General features: G+C 48.2%; 1 protein-coding gene across 10 annotated transcripts in view; it reads left to right on the top strand.

Moving 5' to 3' along the window:
• The window catches only part of EPB41L1 (erythrocyte membrane protein band 4.1 like 1), a 100,998-nt gene extending 84,926 nt beyond the window's left edge, over positions 1 to 16,072 (top strand). For 6 of the 10 annotated variants that reach the window (XM_058562777.1, XM_058562780.1, XM_058562775.1 and 3 more), the window contains 6 exons: positions 1,563 to 1,646; positions 6,172 to 6,258; positions 7,080 to 7,163; positions 9,167 to 9,247; positions 9,581 to 9,697; positions 15,076 to 16,072. In XM_058562777.1, the coding sequence (XP_058418760.1) occupies positions 1,563 to 1,646; positions 6,172 to 6,258; positions 7,080 to 7,163; positions 9,167 to 9,247; positions 9,581 to 9,697; positions 15,076 to 15,084 (462 nt within the window). In that variant the 3' untranslated portion in view covers positions 15,085 to 16,072. The remainder of the gene's footprint in view (positions 1 to 1,562; positions 1,647 to 6,171; positions 6,259 to 7,079; positions 7,164 to 9,166; positions 9,248 to 9,580; positions 9,698 to 15,075) is intronic. The other 4 variants (XM_058562781.1, XM_058562779.1, XM_058562782.1 and 1 more) reach the window with 3 other exon arrangements.
• Positions 16,073 to 20,280: the final 4,208 nt, after the last annotated feature.

Here is a 20,280-nt window from a genome sequence, read left to right as displayed (position 1 = left end):
GCTTGCCACTTTGCTCCCCCGGAGCCCCCATTTAACCCTGATGCTCTTCTGAGCTTCGTTGTCCTCCTTGAGCTCTGGGAGTGGGCGGTGGAACTGGCTCCTGTCCTGGGCAGACCACACCTCTTAAAGCCTCCATTTCCCCATCTATAAAATGGGGATGATCCTGTCTCCCCCATCCTTCTGAGAGTGTTATTAGGACTAGTGGCTAGTGGATTAGATCATGGCTTTCAGATTGCTTGAAGGAGTTGGAGAGGTTTCTTGAGGTATCCCACAGGCTGCTTCAGGAGAGACAAGGGAGAGATTCCAATCCAGCTTTAGTCAGAATGGCTCACACTGGATCATTTTTTTATGCATGGGGGTTCCACCACAGATTGGCAAAATGAACAAGGTGAAAAAAAGATTAAAATCATTTGTCTTAGCAAGATGAAACATACTTCATACCCTGGAGAAAGCTGTCATAAATAGACACGGGTGCACTACATATAGTGCATTCCCTGAGTTCCTTTAGTGGTTTTTAAACTTTGCAAGTTGAGATTGTGGGTCTGACAAATGCTGTCTTGATTATTCCTGGCCAGAAGAGCTGTAGTCCTGGGGCTTTTGCCCTAGAGACCAGTCTTTGTCTCAAGAACTAAAGTAAGACATAAACCAACACAACATGAGCAACTCTGTCGTTTCCAGAATTTTTTTCTCCCACTTTTATAATATTTATAGGGGCTTATGAGGCTGTTAGCACAGTGGTCAAGACTCTTAAGTTCTGATGAGCTGTGTGACCTCAGTCACCTGCTTTCCCTCTCTGGCCTGTTTTGTTTTAATAACATGTGTTTTGTTTTCGTACAGAGAAGTATAAAGAAAACTAAAAATAGCCTGAAATCCCAGAGCCCTGTAATCCTTATTCACATCAAAACAAAACAACAAAAAAATGTTCAAGTTATGAAATTCAAACAGAAAAGAAATTTTTATGCGTATACCATCATGTATACTTATGTTTCTAGATATTTGAAAATTTTACACAAAAGAGATGGTTCTCTTTTACATCTCACCTTTTTGAAATAATTATCTTGGAAATCACTCCTTGTTGACATATAAGGACCAACCTTACTCTTCTTAGTCCCACTTGGCAGGTGGATCCTAATTTATCTTGCTGTTTCCCAGTCATGGACCTGTGATTGTCTTTGTCTTTTGCGGTTAATGATGAGTGCTGCAGTAAACTTTCTTGTTTCATACTTCTTGGCGAAGTTTTCAAAGTTTATATCCAAACGGTGCTTTCCTAGCTGTGGCATTGCTAGGTCAAAGAATACATGCGCTGAAGTTTGGACAGAATTTGTTCAGTTGTCTGGGATTATTTTTCCTTTGTCAAATAAGACTGTCGAAATGAAGTGGAGGACCTGAGGCCCCTCTGTAATTCGGTCTGTGTGTGGACACCACCCCCCCCCAAAAGTGCATGTTCTTACACAGCCTGTCTGTAACTGGGAATGTCATAGGCTCAGGTGACAGAAGCTGCAGGTGTATCTGGCTTGCTCTCTCTCTCTCTATTTCTCTCTAACGACTCCTCCTCTGGCCAGCAGGTTGATGGCACTGCCCCAGTGGGGAAGGAGTTCATGACATCTACTCCCTCCATCACCACAGAGACCATATCAACCACCATGGTAAGTAGGACTCAGGAGGCTTCCCTCTCTGACCAGCCCCTCGCCCCCTGAAATGGCCAGATAACAAGTTAACGTCACCAGCTGCTTCAGGAAGTCCTCATCTGCCCTCCCTGCATCAGGCGGGGACATACAGTTAAACTTTTATTATCTGATATCATAGTTGTCACAGGACATCCAATCAGACCTCAGTTTTCCAAATTAAATAATGTGAGAGGTGGAATCTCTGAGTCTCAGTTATCTGGACCATCTCAGCCACAGCAGGGGTGGAGGGGGGATGGTATTATTTGGTTACTGACAACACATGAGGATTGTGCCTGACAGTCCTTCCTGAAGACCCATAATTTTCTCGTGTCTGGGGCCATTTCCTTGCCTTGGTCAGTAGATGGCGTGCGGTGAACCTGAGTTGGAAGCTCAGGATTTTGGACAATCTCCCAGGGGACCCTGTGGTTCTGCTGCCTATTTGCTGTCTGACCCATGGAGGAAGGTCCTTGGCCTCAAGTGTCCTCATCTGTAAAATGGGAATAATCTCCATTCTGCCTGGTTCACAGGTTCTTGAGAGAGTCCAGTAACAACAGATCCTTTAAGGATGGCCCAGAGCAGATAGCATTTGGCACACAGGTTTCGGTGCCAGGCAATGTACTGAGAACTTTAAATGGATGATCTCATTGGGTCCTCACAGAAACTGTGAGGTGGATGCTCTTTTTTCCTCTACCTTTTACAGATGAGGAAGCTGAAGTTCAGAGAGGTAAAGTGACTTCCCCAAGGTCACACAAGCAACAAGTGCCAGGTCAAACCCAGGCATTCTGACTCCAGAAGCCCCACTGTCCACTTCGACCACTCTGCTCTGCTCCCTCATCCTGACTATTGTGAACACCGGCTGCCACGTGGGGCTGGGGTTGGGGCTAGGGCTGGGGCAGGGGCACACGTCAGTGCCCAGGAAGAATCTGTCTTGAGCTGTTGGGAAGTTGTTTTCAAATGCTTTCTCTTGCCAAACCCCTGATGTACACATAGGAAGAGAATTACATTAATTTAGACTACCCAGCACCTAGGTTTTGAGTAAACAGAGATTTTAAGATAAATAAACCCAAACCAGTTACCAGCTCACACACTTTTCCCTGGTCGATCAGTTCCTCCTCTCCCCTCAACCCTTTACGACGTGACATCAGGATGCTTATAGGGCTAAATTTAAATTCATACTGTGGTGAGTAGGCAGTTTTGTCATTCATTTATCCATCCATCCATCCATCCATCCATTCGTTTGTTCCAAAACAGATTTGTTAGTCTTTACTATCTGCCCAGTATGGGGATACAGAGTTGAAGAAAGTATACTGCCTGCTAGAATTCATTCATCCAAATAATAATCACGGGCACATTTAATTGTTTAGGTCCTGGGCACACAGTGGTGAACAAGGCCCAGCTCTCCCACTTCCTGGCTAGATGACCCTGGGCAAGTTACCCAAACCTCTCCAAGCCTCAATTTCCACCTGTAAAATGGGGTGAGGGGACAATAATAGCACATCCCTCAAAGGGTTGATGTTAGGATGAACTAAGGTAATTTATGCAAAGCCCTTAGAGGAGGGCCTGGCACATAGTAAGGGGTCTGTAAATGTGAGCTGCTGTTATTTTTTCCTGCCTTCGTGGAAGAGTGTAATCATGCTCTCCTTGGGAGCACAGGGAGGAGACTATGGGGTGACCCCCCTGCCAGGAGGAGCCAGGGAAGGCTTTACCTAGGCAGTGACAGCTGAGCTGTGCTTGAAGGATAAATTTAGGTGCAGTCACGAGAGAAGGCATTCTAGGCAGTGGAAACAGCAGGTGCAAAGGCAAGGATGTGAAGGAGCACAGCATTTGGGGAAAGGCAAGTTGTCAGTGAAGCGAGATGTCAAGTGTGTGGAGGAGCAGGGGGAGAAGAGGCTGGAAAGGAAGGCTGGGCCAGGACTTGAAGGGCCTCAGATGTCATGTATGAAGTTCAAACTTCATCCTAGAGACAATGGGGCATCACTTGAATTTTTTAAGTAGGGGCATGATGTCATCAAATATAGTAACATGTATTTTAGAAAGATTACTCTAGCAACCTGTGTGGAACTTGACTGGAGCAAAAATTCCTTCCCTCTCTCCTTCCCTCCTTCCCTCCCTCCTTCCTTCCTTTGGCAAATATTTATTGAACACCCACGCTGTGTGAAGTAGTGTGCCAGGCACTGTGAATCCAACCCTGAAGGAGACCGACATGCTACTGGGAGAACTAGTTTAGGGGCTGAGGCAGGGCCAGAGTCCGAGGAGGTGGATGCTGAAGAGGGAGACAGGGTTAAGGGATGCCTGGAGGGAGGAAAGTGCAGGATTTGGTCATTGATAGAATGTCCAGGTGACAGAGGGAAAGATGGGCTGGTGACGCTGCTCACTAGCCCAGCCATTGTCCAAGTGTGGTCCTGGGAACCTGTTAGAAAGACAGATTCTGGGTCCCACCAAAGACCTATTGACTCAGAAACTCTGGGATGGGGCCCAGCAGTCTGTGATTTCACAAGCCTCCAGGTGACGCCCCCCCAAGTCTGAGAAGCACTGATGTAAACGGAGAGCACTGGAGGAGAGTGCTCCTTAGTGGCAGGTGTGTGTCAGGGGCAGGAAGAGGCTGTGAATTCCATTTTGGATCTGATGTGTCTGAGGTACCTGTGAGACATTTCCAGGGGAAAATGCCAGGAGACGGTGGTTTTAAAGGTTTAGGGTTCAGAAAAGATCTGGGCTACAGATAAAGAAGACAGTTGCCTTGATGAGGCAGCAGAAGCCTTGAGTGTCTAAGGTGGCCCAGAGAGAGGGTAGCGAGAGAGGAGAGCCTGAGTACATGGGAGGAAGGGTCCAGAGTGGAGATGGTGGCGTTGCCTTGGTCGGGAGAGGAGCCGCTCCTCCTTGAGGCAGGAGAGAGGACTGGCAGAAGATACAGCAGAGGCAGGTGGAGCAGATGGCACCTTGTTCTGAACGACCAGTGTCCCCATTAGTGGCCTCTGTTTTCAGTGTGAAGGTGGAGGTGAGGCTTTGCCTGGGAAAGAGGAAGCAGTGGGAGAGGAAGAGGCCTCAGGGGAGAATGGCCTGGAGTGACAGTAGGATTCAAGGGGCTGGTGGCCATTTCCTAAGCTGGAAGAAAGAAAGCATTGGGCCCGGAAAGCTGTCCTTTCAAGGCCTGCTGCTGGGCCACATTCTGGGATTCCATCTGAGAAAGTGCCTTGTGGATGGAGTGCCAGGTAACCAGGTCGCTGACAGCCTTAGCTGGAGGCAGGCATCGGGGGAAGGCGGGGGCAAGGCAGAGGGTTTCTATCCTCACCCATCCCCTGGCAGGCAGAGGTCCAGATCTAGTATCACTCACAGACCAGGACTGGGGTTCAGCCCACTGGGGAGCTGCAGAATGGGCACAGCTTTGGGCCCCTGACAGACTAGGCTGAGCCCTGAGATGGTGCAGAAAGTGGGAGGTAGAGGCAAGCAGCCGGCCCCTTCCCAGATGTGGGCCAGTTAAGTCCTGGGCCAATTCCAGGAATATCTAGCAGTTAGAATCCAAGGTAGGACCAGGAGAGCTGGCTTAGGGGTAAGAATCCCAAGGGCAGAGTTGTATTGCAAGAGCATGTTGGACTTGGAGTCTCACGGACATGGATCTAAATCCAGGCTCTGTCACTGACTTTCTGGGGCACTTGAACAAGCCCCTTAATTTCTCAACTGTAAAAGAGGAATATCAGAAGGATTTCCTGCAGTTGTTCTGAGGATTAAATGAGATAATGCATCCTTAGCATAAAACCTAGCACATAGCAAGTGCTCAGAAAACAGTAGTTATTATGATGTTATTAATAGCCAGCCTATACTCCTGTATTTATCCTACAGATATCCATTTGCAAAGCCCTTTATCCTTTGTTAGCCTCATAAAGTCTCTGTGGGAGTGGGGGAGGGGTCCCCTTTTTTAAAAAAATTTTTTTGAGACTTTATTTTTTTAGAGCAGTTTTAGATTCACAGCAAAATTGAGAGGAAGGTTCAGAGATTTCCTGTATACCCCCTACCCCTGCACACACATAGCCTCCCCCTAATATCAACATCCCCCACCAGAGTGGGACATTTATTACCATTAATGAACCTGCATTGCAGAGGTCCCTTTCCATAGGTGAATCCATGAGGCCCATAGAGTGGAAGTGGGTCTGCCCCAGGTCATGTGGCTAGAACATGCCAGGGCCAGGATGAGAACCTGAATGTCTCAACTCCTTTGTTATTGCTTCCAGAGAGCAATACTGTGTCTTGTTCACCACAGTGTCCCTAAGGCCAGGTCCTTGGTAAATGTTTGTTGAATGAGTGAGTGTGTGAAGAAGTAAATATGTGAGTGAGCGAAGTGAGTGAGTGAAAAATGAGAGGAGACTGAACTGAATGATGCCTTCAGCTCTCTGCTTCTAATATCACTACTCGACCTTGTGGCCATGAGAGCTCCATGGCTACGTGCTGTGGCCATCCTGGAGGCCCGCCCACCTGAGACCTGGCCATCTGAGCACTGTTGTTTCCCCAGGAGAACAGTCTCAAGTCCGGGAAGGGGGCAGCTGCCATGATCCCAGGCCCACAGACGGTGGCCACGGAAATCCGTTCTCTTTCTCCGGTAAGTGGGCAGGGCCAGCTCAGGCTAGGGGACTCTACGCTGAGATGTGGACATGGGTCCACAGGTGGCCAACAGGAAGTGCAGCATAGAGCCCAGAAGGCTGCCCTTTTAAGTGCAGCACCAGGAAACTGCATCATTTTCAGATGCCCACAGGGCTCCCTGGTGCCCAGCAGAGTCTTGTCCATTGCCCTCCAGCCCCCTCAACACACAAGCAAGGCATTGGCAGTGTGGAGGTGAAGTGGCCCCTCCCCTTGGTGGCGCCTGTGATGTGACAGCTCTTTTGCATCTGCTCTCCTCACTGACCAGGAGAAGCAATGGACTAGGAGTCCAGAGGCTTGGATTCTGGACCTGGCTCTGTCGGTGGCTGCCCCATGAGCCTGAGTCTGTTGCTGTGAGGTTTCTTGCAGCTCTCACATTCTCCACATTTGTCGTTCTCATCATCCAGCCCTGGAGAGAATGTGTTCCTGGCTCTGATAGGGTAGGGAATCGGGAGGGCTCTGTTTCCACCTTGGATCCTCTGTTCATTCTTCTAAGATGCCATAATTCTTAAACTCTAGAGTCTTGTTAGGATTCTGGGCCTCAGGAATCTCAGGTTCTAGAAATCTTAGATTCTAAGGTTTGAGAATTTCATGGGTCTAGCATTCTGAAGATTCCAGTATTCCTGAATTCTTAGACTCAGTGGTTCAAAGCATCTTGGCTTCCAAACTTCGCCTTCACGGGATCCCTACTCGTCCCTTGGTTTACCCCACCTTCACCCCGACCCTGCAGAGCCCGGTGTCCTCACCTGACCCCCCGGGGTGGGGGGTGGTTATATTCTGCAGATCATCGGGAAAGATGTCCTCACCAGCTCCTACAGCGCCACCGCGGAAACCCTCTCCACCTCCACCACCACCCATGTTACCAAAGTGAGTAGCAGCAGGGCACCCTATGCTCCCAGCCTGGCTGCAGGGCTGGAGAAGGTCATTGCCATTGCTCTGCCTTGTGACACAGACAGAGAAGACCTGTGGTGTTCCCAATTTCTGGAGTTCTGTGTGCTTTGCTCTGTGCTGCAGGTTGTCCTAGGCATGGACCCTGCCCTTCAACATTGACAGCCAGGCTGGGGGAACCATCTCCTAGGAAGTAATTGTGATTCATGATGTTTGTGCCTTATAGACCTTAATTTGCTAGAGAGATTTAGTGGGGGGCAATGTAAGGAAGGCTAAAAGAGTGAGGAGGAGTCTTCTGGAAAAGTGGGGTTTGTGCAGGGTCTTGGAAAGCCAGATAGGACTCGTGAGAGAGGAGAAGACAGATGCAGACGTTCTAAGCAACTCAGAAGGTGGGAGCGGAAACTGTGTGTGTTTGCTTATTCATTCACTGAGCGAGTGTTAGTGAGCGTCAGCCTTATGCTTGCCTCTATGCTAGGGGCCGCTGGAGGGACCATAAGCAATGCACGTTGTGGGAAACAGGAGAAGCAGTCTCTGTCAGCAAGCAGCCGCATGCAGGGGACGTAACTGTGGGAAATTAGGTTGGAATAGGGGTAGGGGAAGCAGAATAGAGACATATAAGACAAATCCCAGGACAAATGTGACAGTGGAGGGCCTGAGTCTGAGAGCCATTGGAAAGCTGTCAAGGATTTTTAACTGGGGAGTGGCCCAGTGAAAAGGGGTTAAGGAGAGGAGATTAGGTCCACCAGGTTGTGCAGGTAGATGGGAGAAAGGAGAGAGAGAGTTATGGAGAGGCTAGGGAGGGAGGGCTGGACCAGGGTGAGAGTCAGAGCTGGGCAGGAAGAGGCAGGGCCAAAGAAAGGAGGCATTCCTGGCATGTCAGCTGGGACTCAGCCAATGAGGACAGAAGGCTGACAGGCTGAGTGGCCTGGAAGAACGCAGGAGGGAGCCCAGGCCAGGGATGGTGGCCTGGAGGAGAGAGGCCAGGGAGCCGGGTTGAGTTGGGGGTTCTGCAGAGCCATCAAAGGAGAAGTCTGGTAGGCAGCACTGCCCCTTTATGCACACGAGCTGTCCCAGTCCTGCCTGCTCCTATGCAGGACTCAGCACCTCTGCACATTCCCCAGAAAGCCCCCACTCACCCAAAGCGTTAGTGAGCAACGTTGGCTTCACTGAAAGCTTTATGGGAAGATTTTCCATCACATACCCTACCACATACAGGTCAGATAACTCTTCCTTGCAAAGTCCCTCCTGGTGCTGCCAACTGGGAGCCCCCCTCTTCTTTCTGTCCCCTTCTGACTCCAGCAGGGACTTCCCTCAGCACCACCCGCCTTCAATATGCCACGCAATTAGGTCCTGCCCCATCTTTTGCTTCTAAACTTGCACCCAAACTCCGCCCCTTCAGGGAACAGTGGAGGTTATAGTGTCGTCAATGCAATTTTCTCTTGTTTGAAGTCATTTAAGGTAGGACCTTGTCACCATTCACATTTCATTCATGTGTTCATTCAACAAATCCGCATTTAGCACCTGCCCTGGTCAGGTTGGACAGGGGAGTGGGGGAGGAGGGGACCCAGAAATGAACAAAAGACAGCCTCTGCCCTCAAGAGCTCCAGCCTAGTGAGCCAGGCCAGGTCACACACAAGGTCAGCACAGGGCAGAGAGACAAGAAGCCTGAGAGGTACGGACTTGGTGTTCCGGGAGTACCGAGGCAGGAGGGCAGAAGGATCTCCAGGGTCAGGGAGACAGTATTTGAGCTGGACTTAGAAGACCTAGAGAGGGCAGGCTGGTAGTTGAGGGAGTGGTGGCAGACAGGCAAGATGTGCAGTCTGAAGTCCCAAAACCAGAAAAGGAAAAAGCTGAGAGAGCCAGGAGAGAAGGTGACTGCTGATTCCAGCCTTGCCCTTGAGGGATACTTTGGATAGGTCCCCTGTCGTGGCTGCTGCCCCAGCAGGCCCCAAGGCTGACCTCACTTCCCTCTCCCTCTGCAGACTGTGAAAGGAGGGTTTTCTGAGACGAGGATCGAGAAGCGAATCATCATTACTGGGGACGAAGATGTTGATCAAGACCAGGTACGGGGATAGGGAACTTTGTTCCCAGTGGCACTGCCCAGTCCCTAATCCTTCCCATATTGGGTTATCTGTGGACAGCTGCCCTTGTGGGCAGATATGATGTCCACTTCCTGCTGACCCTGTCCAGACAAGGAGCCCCCAGGGAAAGGGCATTGAATGGGAGCCAGAAGGAGCCAGAAGACCTGAGCTCTAGTCTCTCCCTTTAACTATTTGACCACTGCCCCTCTCTGGGCCTCCGTTTCCCCAGCTGTGCACTGAGGGGCTTGTTGGTCTCCATGGGCTCTCCCCTATTCGATATCTATGGTTCCTCACTTTGCTGTTCTTTTCCACCAGGCCCTGGCTTTGGCCATCAAGGAGGCCAAACTGCAGCATCCTGACATGCTGGTAACCAAAGCTGTCGTATACAGAGAAACAGACCCATCCCCAGAGGAGAGGGACAAGAAGCCACAGGTAAGCCTTCTGAGACTCAGCAGCCATGAGAGGGAGGAGGGAAACAGTGGCAAGATCCTCTGAGGGTCGTTTCCATCTGAGAACCCATCAAGTGGCTTGGTCCCTAGTGCAGCATTGACACCCCCCTACCCCCCCACCATATTCCTGGTTTTGTGGCTCAAAGGAGAGAGGTAACTCCCCTAGATTCAGTGTATCAGAGTGGGGAGGGGAAGGGAGACTGGTGCCTTGGCTTCTTTGGGTTTCAAGCCCCAGACCCAGAAAAGTGAATCTAGAAGTGGTAAGAAAAGAGGAGAGAGGATTGACAGTGGGTACTGAGGTGGGGCAGATGGAAGCAAGCATAACCTCATTGGCCTTGCCTGTAAGCTAGAAGTCAGAAAAAGTCCTACCAGGCGTAGTGCCACGTTCCTGTCCCTGAGTCTCTGTCTTCATCACAGGTCACTGGATGTTACCAAGGAGGGCGATGATGACCAGAGCCCTTGATCCCATCTGTCTTGCTAGATTGCAAACCCTTCTCAGGCCACCTGGGGCCAGAATCTTAAGGGCCTCAGTATTTTCCTCTTTCCTTATGGGCGATTAGTGCCTTGGTGAATAAGAGGAATGAGATGGTACAGCAGCAGATAGGCCTTTCATCAGCCTAAATTGGGGAGGGGTTCTTCTGGCCCCTCTGTAAATTTATGAATTTTATCAGAGTTATAAAACAAAATCTCACTGACATTGAGTTGAGTGAAATGTCAGACACAAAAAGTACACACAATGTGAGTCCATTCATTGGAAGTTCAAAAACGGGCAAAACTAATCAATGATGATAAAAGTCAGAATATTGGTTACTCCTGGGATGTGGCCTTGACAGGGAAGAGTCAGAAGGGAACCTTCTGGGGTGCTGGAAATGTCAGCACCCTAAACTGCATGGGTTACATGAGTGTATACATACGTAAAAATGTGTCAAGCTCTACGCTTAGATTTGTGCACTTTACAATGTTTACATGTTACACTATCATTAAAAAAAAATCCATCTCAAAGACCCCACCAACAGCAGGTCTTCCTTTTGCCCTCTTCCCTGCTGAATGAAACCAGTGTCTTCTAGAAAGGTACAAGATGTCTCTTTCTCTTCCTTTGATTACCACTCCCGTCATGTCAGAAGAAAAAGCACCAAAACATTTTCCTGACACTTTGAAAGGCTGCCAACGCCTGGTCTAGACCAGTGCTGCCAACAGAACTTTCTGCAATGATGGAAATGTTTTCTCTGTGCTGTACAGTGTAGGAGTCCTGGCCACACATGGCTATTGAGCATTGAAATTGGCTAGTCCAAAATGAGATGTGTTTAAGAGTAAAATATGTGCAAGATTTTGAAGATTTGATATGAAGAAAAGAATGTAAAATATCTCAATAATGTTTATATTGATTATATGTGGAAAGGATAATGTTTGATCTATTGGCTTAAGTAAAATATATTATTAAAATTAATTTCACCTATATCTTTTACTGTTTTTAATGTAAATTAAAACTTGAGAGTTTTAATTTACAAGTTAAAAATTTCTATCTAGAAAATTTTAGAAAACTAGAAATACCTAGTAAATTTAGAAAATATTATCTAAAAGATCTGTCATCTAGAAAATTTTTAACTCCATACGTGGCTCGCATCCTATTTCTATTGGACAGTGCTGGCCTAGAAGTGCAAGCTGGTCACGGGTGGGCCTACTTGCCAGCCTTTCGTGCAGATTGTCACTCCTGTCTCCTCAGTTGTCCAGTTATTCTTGCTTTTTGTCCCCCAGATGTCAGAGTGGTAGAGCGTAGGTCACTCAAGCTGGTGCTGAGCTGGCAGTATCACCAGGGGAGTGCAGATACTAGAGAACCATTGCCATAAAGTCTGGTTTAGAAGTGCTAGGCCAGGACCTGGGAATCTTTATTTATACCATGGTCCTTAGGAAGTCTGTGTGCAGCCAGTTGCAGGAGCCACTGATGCAAAGAACTCTGTGCTGGGAATTGGGACCTGGCTCCAGTCCAGCCATTCTACTGACCGGCTGTGTGACCATGGGTCAGTTTCTTCCCTCGTGGGAACTCAGTTTCCTCATTTGCAAAGTGAAGAGATGGGGCAAGCCCCCTTCCAGTTATAGTCCCCTGGCTGCTCATTTGCTTTGCTAGAGTGTCTGTCGTGAGCTTCTCATATCTTCTCCATTCCCTGTCTCCCTCCTCCTCGTCTTTCCCGGGGCATTCGCAGCCAGACCCCCAGGCTTCTGCCTTCCCGTTCTCCCTGGCCACTCACAGCTCTCACCCCAGCCTCCACATCCTGCCCACCTCTCTACCATGTAGTCTTTCGCGTCTGCCCACCTCACTGCTCCCTTTGCTGTCTCATTCCCTCCTCATTCTTTCTCTGATGCCATTGTTCCATGTACCACTGTGCCCCTCTCTCTCTCTCAGATCCTTTTGTAAAGGTCACCTTGTTTATGCTGCCCTGGAGAGACAGAAGTTTCTCCCTTGCTTTTCTGCCCACATACTTTACCATTAGTTATTGCCAAGTAGTAACCACCTCTGACTTTTAATATAGTCAGACTCACTAATTCTGGGAGAGAAGTCTTCTCTGAACTAGAAAATTCCTTTTTAAAGTACTTGAAAAATGTTGGTTTAATGGATGGACGCGTTTTGGTCCCCCCAGGAAGAGCTCTGGGGTCCCACAGACCTGGGTTCAAAGCTCAGCCTTGCCTGTTATTAGCTGTGTGACTTTGAGTAAGTTACTTAACCTTCTTAGACACGTTTCCTCATCAGCCAGATGGCGATGACACTCACAGTAATAACAATTGCTGTAAGTGATGGAAGGGACCATAATTATGCTGTTGCCAGCACCAGGCTGTGCACTCGGCATAAGTACTGTGATCTGCTCATTCATTTTACAGATGAGGAAACTGAGGCTCTGAGACATTAGGTGACTTGCTCACAGTCATGGAGCCGGGAACATGCTGGATTGATTAGAGAGTCAAACCTCATCTGTCAGACTCCAAAGCTGCCCCTGGTCTTAACCTCCTCACACACTGACTTTCATAGTCTCTATGTCATAGCATCATTGCGATCATATGTATACAGCAGTCAGCACAGTACCTGGCACATAGCGAGTGCTCAATAAAGTTAGTTATGACTATTATTACTATTAACTCAAAGTAGGCTCACAAAATGCTGCACGCTGGCCTCTGCTATCATAAACCGAGAAGGTTAAATTATAATACAGTATTGTTCAGATGTCCCTGGTACTTCTGAAGCGTCTATAGGCTTTTGAAGTCATCCCACACACCCAGAATCTGTTTACATTGACCTATAGGGCTGGCACCTAAAGCGTAGCCTGCCACTATAAAAAATCCTCAAAAGTAGCAAAATTGAGTAGAAAGAACACATTCAGCCTTTGGAGCCAGAAACTTCTTGCTAGCAGTGTGGCCAGAGGAACCTCCCTGGGCCTCAGTTTCCTCATCTACAAAATGGAGTTAATCTATAAATTGGAGCTGCTATAATAATTAAACAACATCTGTGAGTGTCTTAGTCGGGCTGCTATAACAGAATATCATAGTCTGGGTGGCTTAAACAACATACGTTTATTTCTCACAGTTATGGGGGCTGGGAAGTCCAAGATCAAGGTGCCAGCCCCTTGGGTTCCTGGGGAGACCCCCTCTCTGGTTTGCAGACAGCCATCTTCTCTACATGTCCTGACATGGCAGAGGGCAGAGAGAGAGATAATCTCTCTCATATCTCTTCTTATAAGGGCACTAATTCCATTTATGAGCACCTCGTAAAGGCCCCAGCTCCAAATACCATCACCTTGAGGATTAGGGCCTCAGCCTGTGAATTCTGGGGGGACACAAACCTTCAGGCCGTAGAAGTGATGTACCGGGGTGGTGTCATGCGCACAGAAGGTGCTCAGCAGTGTGGACCTGCTTCTTTGTCTTTCAAGGTTTTGCCGTGTTTAGAAATTGATGAGAGCCCTGAGTAAGTCAGCCCGTAAACTTCCACCACACCAGCCTGGTGCGCAAGGCCCTGTTTCCACGTGGGTGTCCATCTTGCTGGCCTTCATCTTCGCTTCCCTCCCTGAATCCTCCAGAAACGTCTGTCCCTGCTCCAGCTGACTCTTGGCCTTCCTTATGGAAGTTTTTCCTCCTTAAAATTCTTGCTGTGAGCATGCCCATCTCACACAGAGTCTTTTCTCTTCTCTCCCTGCAACTTGCAGGCCAGATGTGTGGCTTCTGCTCCATCTTCTCCCACTGGCCTGCCTCCTTCAGACAGGATCTGTCTCCCAAACACTGGCAGCAAGAGGGCAGCACTCACCAGCTTCCCAGAGCTTACCTTCAAAAATTTAATTAAATGGGAAAAAAAATAATTGCTCTGTTCCAAAGCAGCAGCCTTGGGTTCTAGTCTTGTTTCTGCCGCCAATTTGCTAAGTCGCTGAAGCTTCTGGCCTCAGTTTTCCCATCTATCAAATAAGCCAAGAAGGATCGAGTTTCTACGACTCTATTAGCACTTGACCCTATGTGAATGGTAAAGGGCAGGAATGATATTCCACCTGTTAAATGGTTTGGGGTAGTTGCTCTGTGCCAGGAACAGTGTTGGGCACTGGAAAGACAGCTCCTGCCCTCAATGAGATCAGAATAGTGCGTGGTTAAATTCACAACACCATAGTAATAAAAATAACTGCCAGTATTTATTCAGCACTTACTATATGTTGACCCTTGTTTTGAGTCCTCCCTGTAACTGCATGAGGCAGGACCCATTTTACAGGGGGAGCAACTGAGGTCTAAAGAGTTAGGAAACTCCCTCAAGATTACTGAGCTAGGAGGCCGCGGAATGGGATTTGAACTCAAGCAGCCTGGTTGCAAAGCCCACACCCTTAACCACTACATTCTGGAGTCAAACCGGAGTTTCTTTATTTAAATACTGCTCTCTAGGGTTTAATCCCCAGGACGCAGCAGGCTCATGGAGATCAGAAGGAAAAACAAACAAACAAAAAAGAACATCTGCCATCATGACTAAACATCTCTTAGAACTGAGAGAAGACAGAAAGAAAAAGTGAAACAAGTGTGATCTTAGCTATTCAGTATTAAAAGGAAACTTGGACAAATTTTCAGGCCAAAGTAAAAGATATCACCTCCTTGGAAATAAACAAGCAAACGTACACAGGCTTTGCAGTCAGACAGATGTGGGTTCAGTTCTTAGGTGCCACGTATAAGCTGTGTGGCCTGGGACAAGTCACTCTGTCTTCCTGAGCCCTAATAAAGGGCACACAGTAAAAGTACCTAAAACCACCTCCTGCATGTATTTAAAGATGAGTGACAAAAAGTGACTAACTTTTCTTGTCCTCCACCTTCCTTTGTGTCCTCGCCCCCCCATGCCTCTGGCTGCAGGAATCCTGACCTCTGTGAAGAGCTGCTGGCGTTTCTGGTCCAACCCAAGCCAGAGAACCGTTAAGAAGGGGCCTTCATTCTGAATTCTCCGACTCAACACCGACGTCCCAGCTGCGACATACTGTCACTGATGAGAGACTGGGAAAGGAAAAGCATATATATAGAGATATATAGAGATATAGATATATATACACGAAACACCGCGTCCTTGCACCGCTGCTGGGGCTGGCCGAGCATTTGGCCGACGGCAACAACCAACATCTGAACACCTACATTTCCTTTGCAGACAAATTGAAGAATTGGTGGGATTTTTCAGGAAAAAAAATTATAATGACAATAATCCTTTGCTCCCCCCTTCAAAGCCCTGCAGAACAACTAGAGCAAGCCGGACCACAATGATTGTAGAAGTACAATTACGACCCTGGTTCTGCACATTGCATTTAGTTGGATGAGCATTCCATTTGTTCTTCTCCAGCGTCTGTTGCCCACTCGAATGCAAAGGAAAACACTTTTGCAGCAAAGCAAGAGAAGTCGCAGCAGTTAAGACACACACCATCAACCGTTCCGAGAAAGAAAGAAAATTCCCCACTTGGAAAGGAGGAGGAGGAACACTGGATTATTATTTTTTGGGTCTTGACACTGGGCTGCAAAATCCACCTTCCTTTCTTCCACCTCCCCTCCCCCTCATTCTCACATGTCTTGTCATTTTCTGTCTCAGCTCCCTCTTCCCTCTCCCCCACCCCATGCCCCTCACCCTCTGTGTCCTGGCCCTCCTGAGGGCCACTGCAGATGACTCTCATTTGAAACGAGAAAAAGAAAAGAAAACGAGAACAGAAAACCAAGCCACAGGAAGGGAAGTAGACATTGTATGTTTATGGTTCTCATTATGAAGGTGCAGCTTGTAGGAGATTTGTATGGATGTGCTTTTAAGTTATGTATATTACATATAACAGGAAACAAATATTAAAATAAACAGTGCTGGTAAGTATGACGCTGACATTTTAAAATTATAATTATCTGACTGTGATTGATGTATCCCAAGGTTCCTAGATCTCACTGAACCAGCCCAGCCAAGGAGACCTGGACTCTGGCTGTGGGTGGCTCACAGTAGGAGCTGATGGTTCAGTGTAGTAATACAATGTGTGGTGTTTGTAATTGATTGATTGGTGGGGAGGGGCGGGGATCCCAAATGCAGAGGCAGGGGTTTGGCAAGAAGGAAGCAACACAGATGTAGTCCAAGATGCCTTCTCCCCCTGGGCAGTAGCAACCAGGGCCTGGTCTGTGCTCAGGCATGGGGTCCAGAGTTAGGATTCTGCTGCAGAAGTCCCCTGGCTCCGTCCCCCTTCCTCCCTAGGGGGTTTGCCTCATTTTTAGCAGTCTCTTTTTTTGCCACGTTTTGCCTTTCCCTGACTGTATTGTGACAGCTAACTCCCTATCCAAAGGGATGTGACGCCCCTGGCTGCCGCAGAGGATGGTAGCTTTAACTTGGCTGTCTGAAGATGCCCAGCTTAGTCTTATCCTTTACTTCCCATATTCTGTCTGAATCATTCTCTTCTTCCTGGGCCAAAGTAGCCGTGGTAGAGACCATGAACACAGGGCAGGCCCTGATAGGTCAGAACTGTGTTCCCAAAGGCTTTGCCTGCCCCAGAACAAGCTGAGGGTGAAAGGTGGTGTTGCTCAGTCTCCATCTATGTGTAAGACCCTAGCTTTGGAGACCTCCCCTTCAGTCAGCATCCGAGCTCTATGCCTGTGCCCTCGGAGTCCCAGAAATTGCCTGGAGACCACAGAAGCCCTTGGAGAAGACCCTGGCAAAAGCTTGGCATTGACCTCTGGCACACATGGGCTTTCCCAGGCTTTCCTGCCACAAGCTGCTTCCCTGAGCTCGATGAGTCCTTTTCTAAGGGAGGATGGCCCCGCTGCACTTCAATTTCTCAGTCCCATCTCACTTGCCCAGTCCTGCTTCTAAAGCAGGCCATAAATTCATTCAACAGATATTTATTGGGTACCCACTTGTGGCAGTCACCATTCTTGAGCTGGAGAGAGGGGGAGGGGAGGGGAGGGACCAGGGAAGCTCCCTGAGCCAGCCTTACATCTCTTGTCACAACTGGCCCCTCTGAGAGCATTTCCTTATTCTCTCCAGTGTATCGGACATTGCCCAGGGATGCCTTCCAGAGGGTCCTGGTTTGCATATCAGTTACCCCGTCACATATATGCTTAGCTGCTTAGCTGGCTGACCTGAGGCAGGACAGGAAACCAGAAGAGTGTTTGCCTCTGTGTGCAAAATGGGATGGAGAGCGGGCAGAGAGAGCCCTGTGGCACAGTCAGCCACATCCTCCCTGGAGCAGGCTGGCAGCCCACTCCAACTCCCGCTGAGTGCCACAGCACACTTTCCATGCACCGGGCTCCTTTTACAGTCCTGGTAGAGAAGCCACAAAACCTCCTTCCTGCCCTTCTTCACTTGAGAGCTCCCATTCTTTCTGGGCCAAGAGCTGAAGTGGATCCAACCTCTCTGGCCCCCCCAAAATTTGTCTCAGGCACCCCTGTCTTTGCAGGAACCAGACATCCTGAGCACACTGGACACACTTCAGAGAGAGAATATTTGTTCTGAGTTCTGCACCTGCCTACAGACCCTGGTTATGTGGCCTCAGGGCAGGGATGCAGTGGCCAGGCTTAGCTTGTGGGGCAGGATTTGTGCAGCTCTCCATCCCACGGGTGCTCTGACCTTCCTTCCACGGAGAGGCAGGCAGTGCCACCAGGGAGGAGGGGAGCTGCAACTGAAATCTAGGGCACTGTTTCCTCCCCATACTCCTCTTCATAGAGAATATAGATGTTTGTCTTATCTGTCTTCAACCTACTTTTCCTTTTTACATTTCTCATCCTTTCTGTGCCGCCTCTCCACCCAGGAGACCATGTAGCATAGTGGAAAAATTCCTGGAGGGCAGTCAGGAATTCTGGGTGGCCATCCTGGCTCAGCCCCTAACACACCATATGACATTAGGCTAGTCCCGTACCCCTTTTGGGCCTCCGTTTCCCCACCTGCAAAATGAACAGGATAAACCGGATGCTCTCCAGGGTCTTTTTCCACTCTGCCATCCTGCAGATCTTCGTTTTCTCTCATTTTGCTTTCTCGGGATCTTTTCCATCTGAGGGTACAGGAAGTGCCAGGACCTGTTTCAGTTTTTGAATCCTGCAAGCACATTCCAAGACTGGTCTGAAATTGCATGAGCAACATCACTCTAAATAATTTTTTTTTCAAAAGCACCTTACCAACCAACTGCGATGCTGTCCTGTTCCTTTTTACTCACCCCCCTCTCTCCTGTCTGGTCCCCACGCTCCCCCACCTCAGTGCTCCGTGCTGTATGCGTGTGCTCTCTGTTCTTGTATACTCAATAAAAGTGAAATAAATGTGTTTGATGCTGAACCACAAACCGCCTTGGCTTCTTTCTCTGACCTTGGCTACCAGTACAAGTTTGCATTGTGAGAAGAGCTAAAACTGGGGTGGAGAGATCCCACCCTAGAACACTTTTATTCAACAAATATTTGCAGCTCCCGGTGTGGTCCACGTCTTGCGTTAGGCTTTGCAGGTACAACAGCAAATAAGACAAAGTCCTTCCCTGAACTTACAGGCTAATGGAGGAAACAGACAACAAAACAAGCAGGCAGTCAGAGGTAATTCCATGTGATCAGCACCAGAAAGGAAAGGCACAGGGGGAGGGCATGGTCACCAAGGAGACCACTTTAAATTAGGTGGCGGCTTATGGCCTCCTCGAGGAGGTGATTTTTGAGCTGATGCAGAGAAAGATCCAGTAAGATGGAGAACTTGGGTGAGAGCATTCTAGGCAGAAGGAACAGTGAGCCTGCAAGCCCCACACAGAGGAGCTTCGTGTGTGGAGGAACAACATGATCCCTCTTCCTGAAAGGAGAGCACCTACATTGGGGTGTCTTCCTACAGCCCCTCCATGGGAGCCTGGTGGCTAATGTATACAGCAATCCCCAACTTCAGCCTTTGCCTACCACCTTCACATATGTTGCCATATCCCTGTGCATGCCACCTGTCCCATTATTGACTTATCATTTTTCTTTAAATTGACTCTCCGTAAAACAAACTATTTAAAAAGGAAACTACCTTCCACAAATGGAAAACTAGTGTCACTTGCCAAAGAAAGGAGGTCTTCATAAAAATAAATGCAAAAATATTAAAATTAAAAACCCATAATCTACGTAAAACTTAAGCTCATCCCTTGGACTACCTGAGGTGTGTGTACTACACTTTCCTTTTTATTCTACTAAGCAACTCACCTTAGACCACCTTTCTTTTTTTTTTCTTAATTTTTTTTGTGAGGAAGATTAGCCCTGAGCTAACATCCATGCTAATCCTCCTCTGTTTGCTGAGGAAGACCAGCTCTGAGCTAACATCTATTGCCAATCCTCCTCTTTTTTTTCCCCCAAAGCCCCAGTAGATAGTTGTATGTCATAGCTGCACATCCTTCCAGTTGCTGTATGTGGGACGCGGCCTCAGCATGGCTGGAGAAGCGGTGCGTCGGTGCGCGCCCGGGATGCGAACCTGGGCCGCCAGTAGCGGAGCGCGTGCACTTAACCGCTAAGCCACAGGGCTGGCCCCTAGACCACCTTTCTTTATTGCCCAAAATCTTACATGTGAGAACCACTGCTAATAATGTGGTGCATTTTCTTCCATTCTTTTTCTACATATGTGTATTTTTTCAGAGGTGAAGTCACCTAGTATGTATCATTCTAAATACTTTTTTAAACTTAAATCCTGAGCGTTTCCCTATAATTTCAAATACTATGTCTTTTCTTTTTAAAGTTAATTCATTAAATGATACAAAATGCTGTGCAGTGAAAAGCCATTCTTCAACCCACTCCAGACTCCTGTCCATTGTCAGAGGCAATTGCTTCCTGGAGCTTTGTGATCCTTCCTTGAATTTTCCCTGTAGGTTTCCTTACATTGGGTACCCACACACCCTGGATCTGTATCTCCATCTCCCGTAAATACAGGGTCAGCCTTTGAGCTGTTTGGGAATAACCTAGGGCTGGTTCATCTAGATCAGTGGTTCTCAACTGGAGGATTTTGTCCCCCAGGGAACATTTAGCAATGTCTGGAGACATTTTTGGTTGTCTCAACTGAGAGGTGCTACTGGCATTTAGCAGGTAGAGGCCAGGAATGCTGCTAAACATCCTACAATG

Source organism: Diceros bicornis, chromosome 19 (genome assembly GCF_020826845.1).
Source record: "Diceros bicornis minor isolate mBicDic1 chromosome 19, mDicBic1.mat.cur, whole genome shotgun sequence".
NCBI lineage: Eukaryota > Metazoa > Chordata > Mammalia > Perissodactyla > Rhinocerotidae > Diceros > Diceros bicornis.
This window is presented reverse-complemented; position numbering and strand designations above follow the sequence as displayed.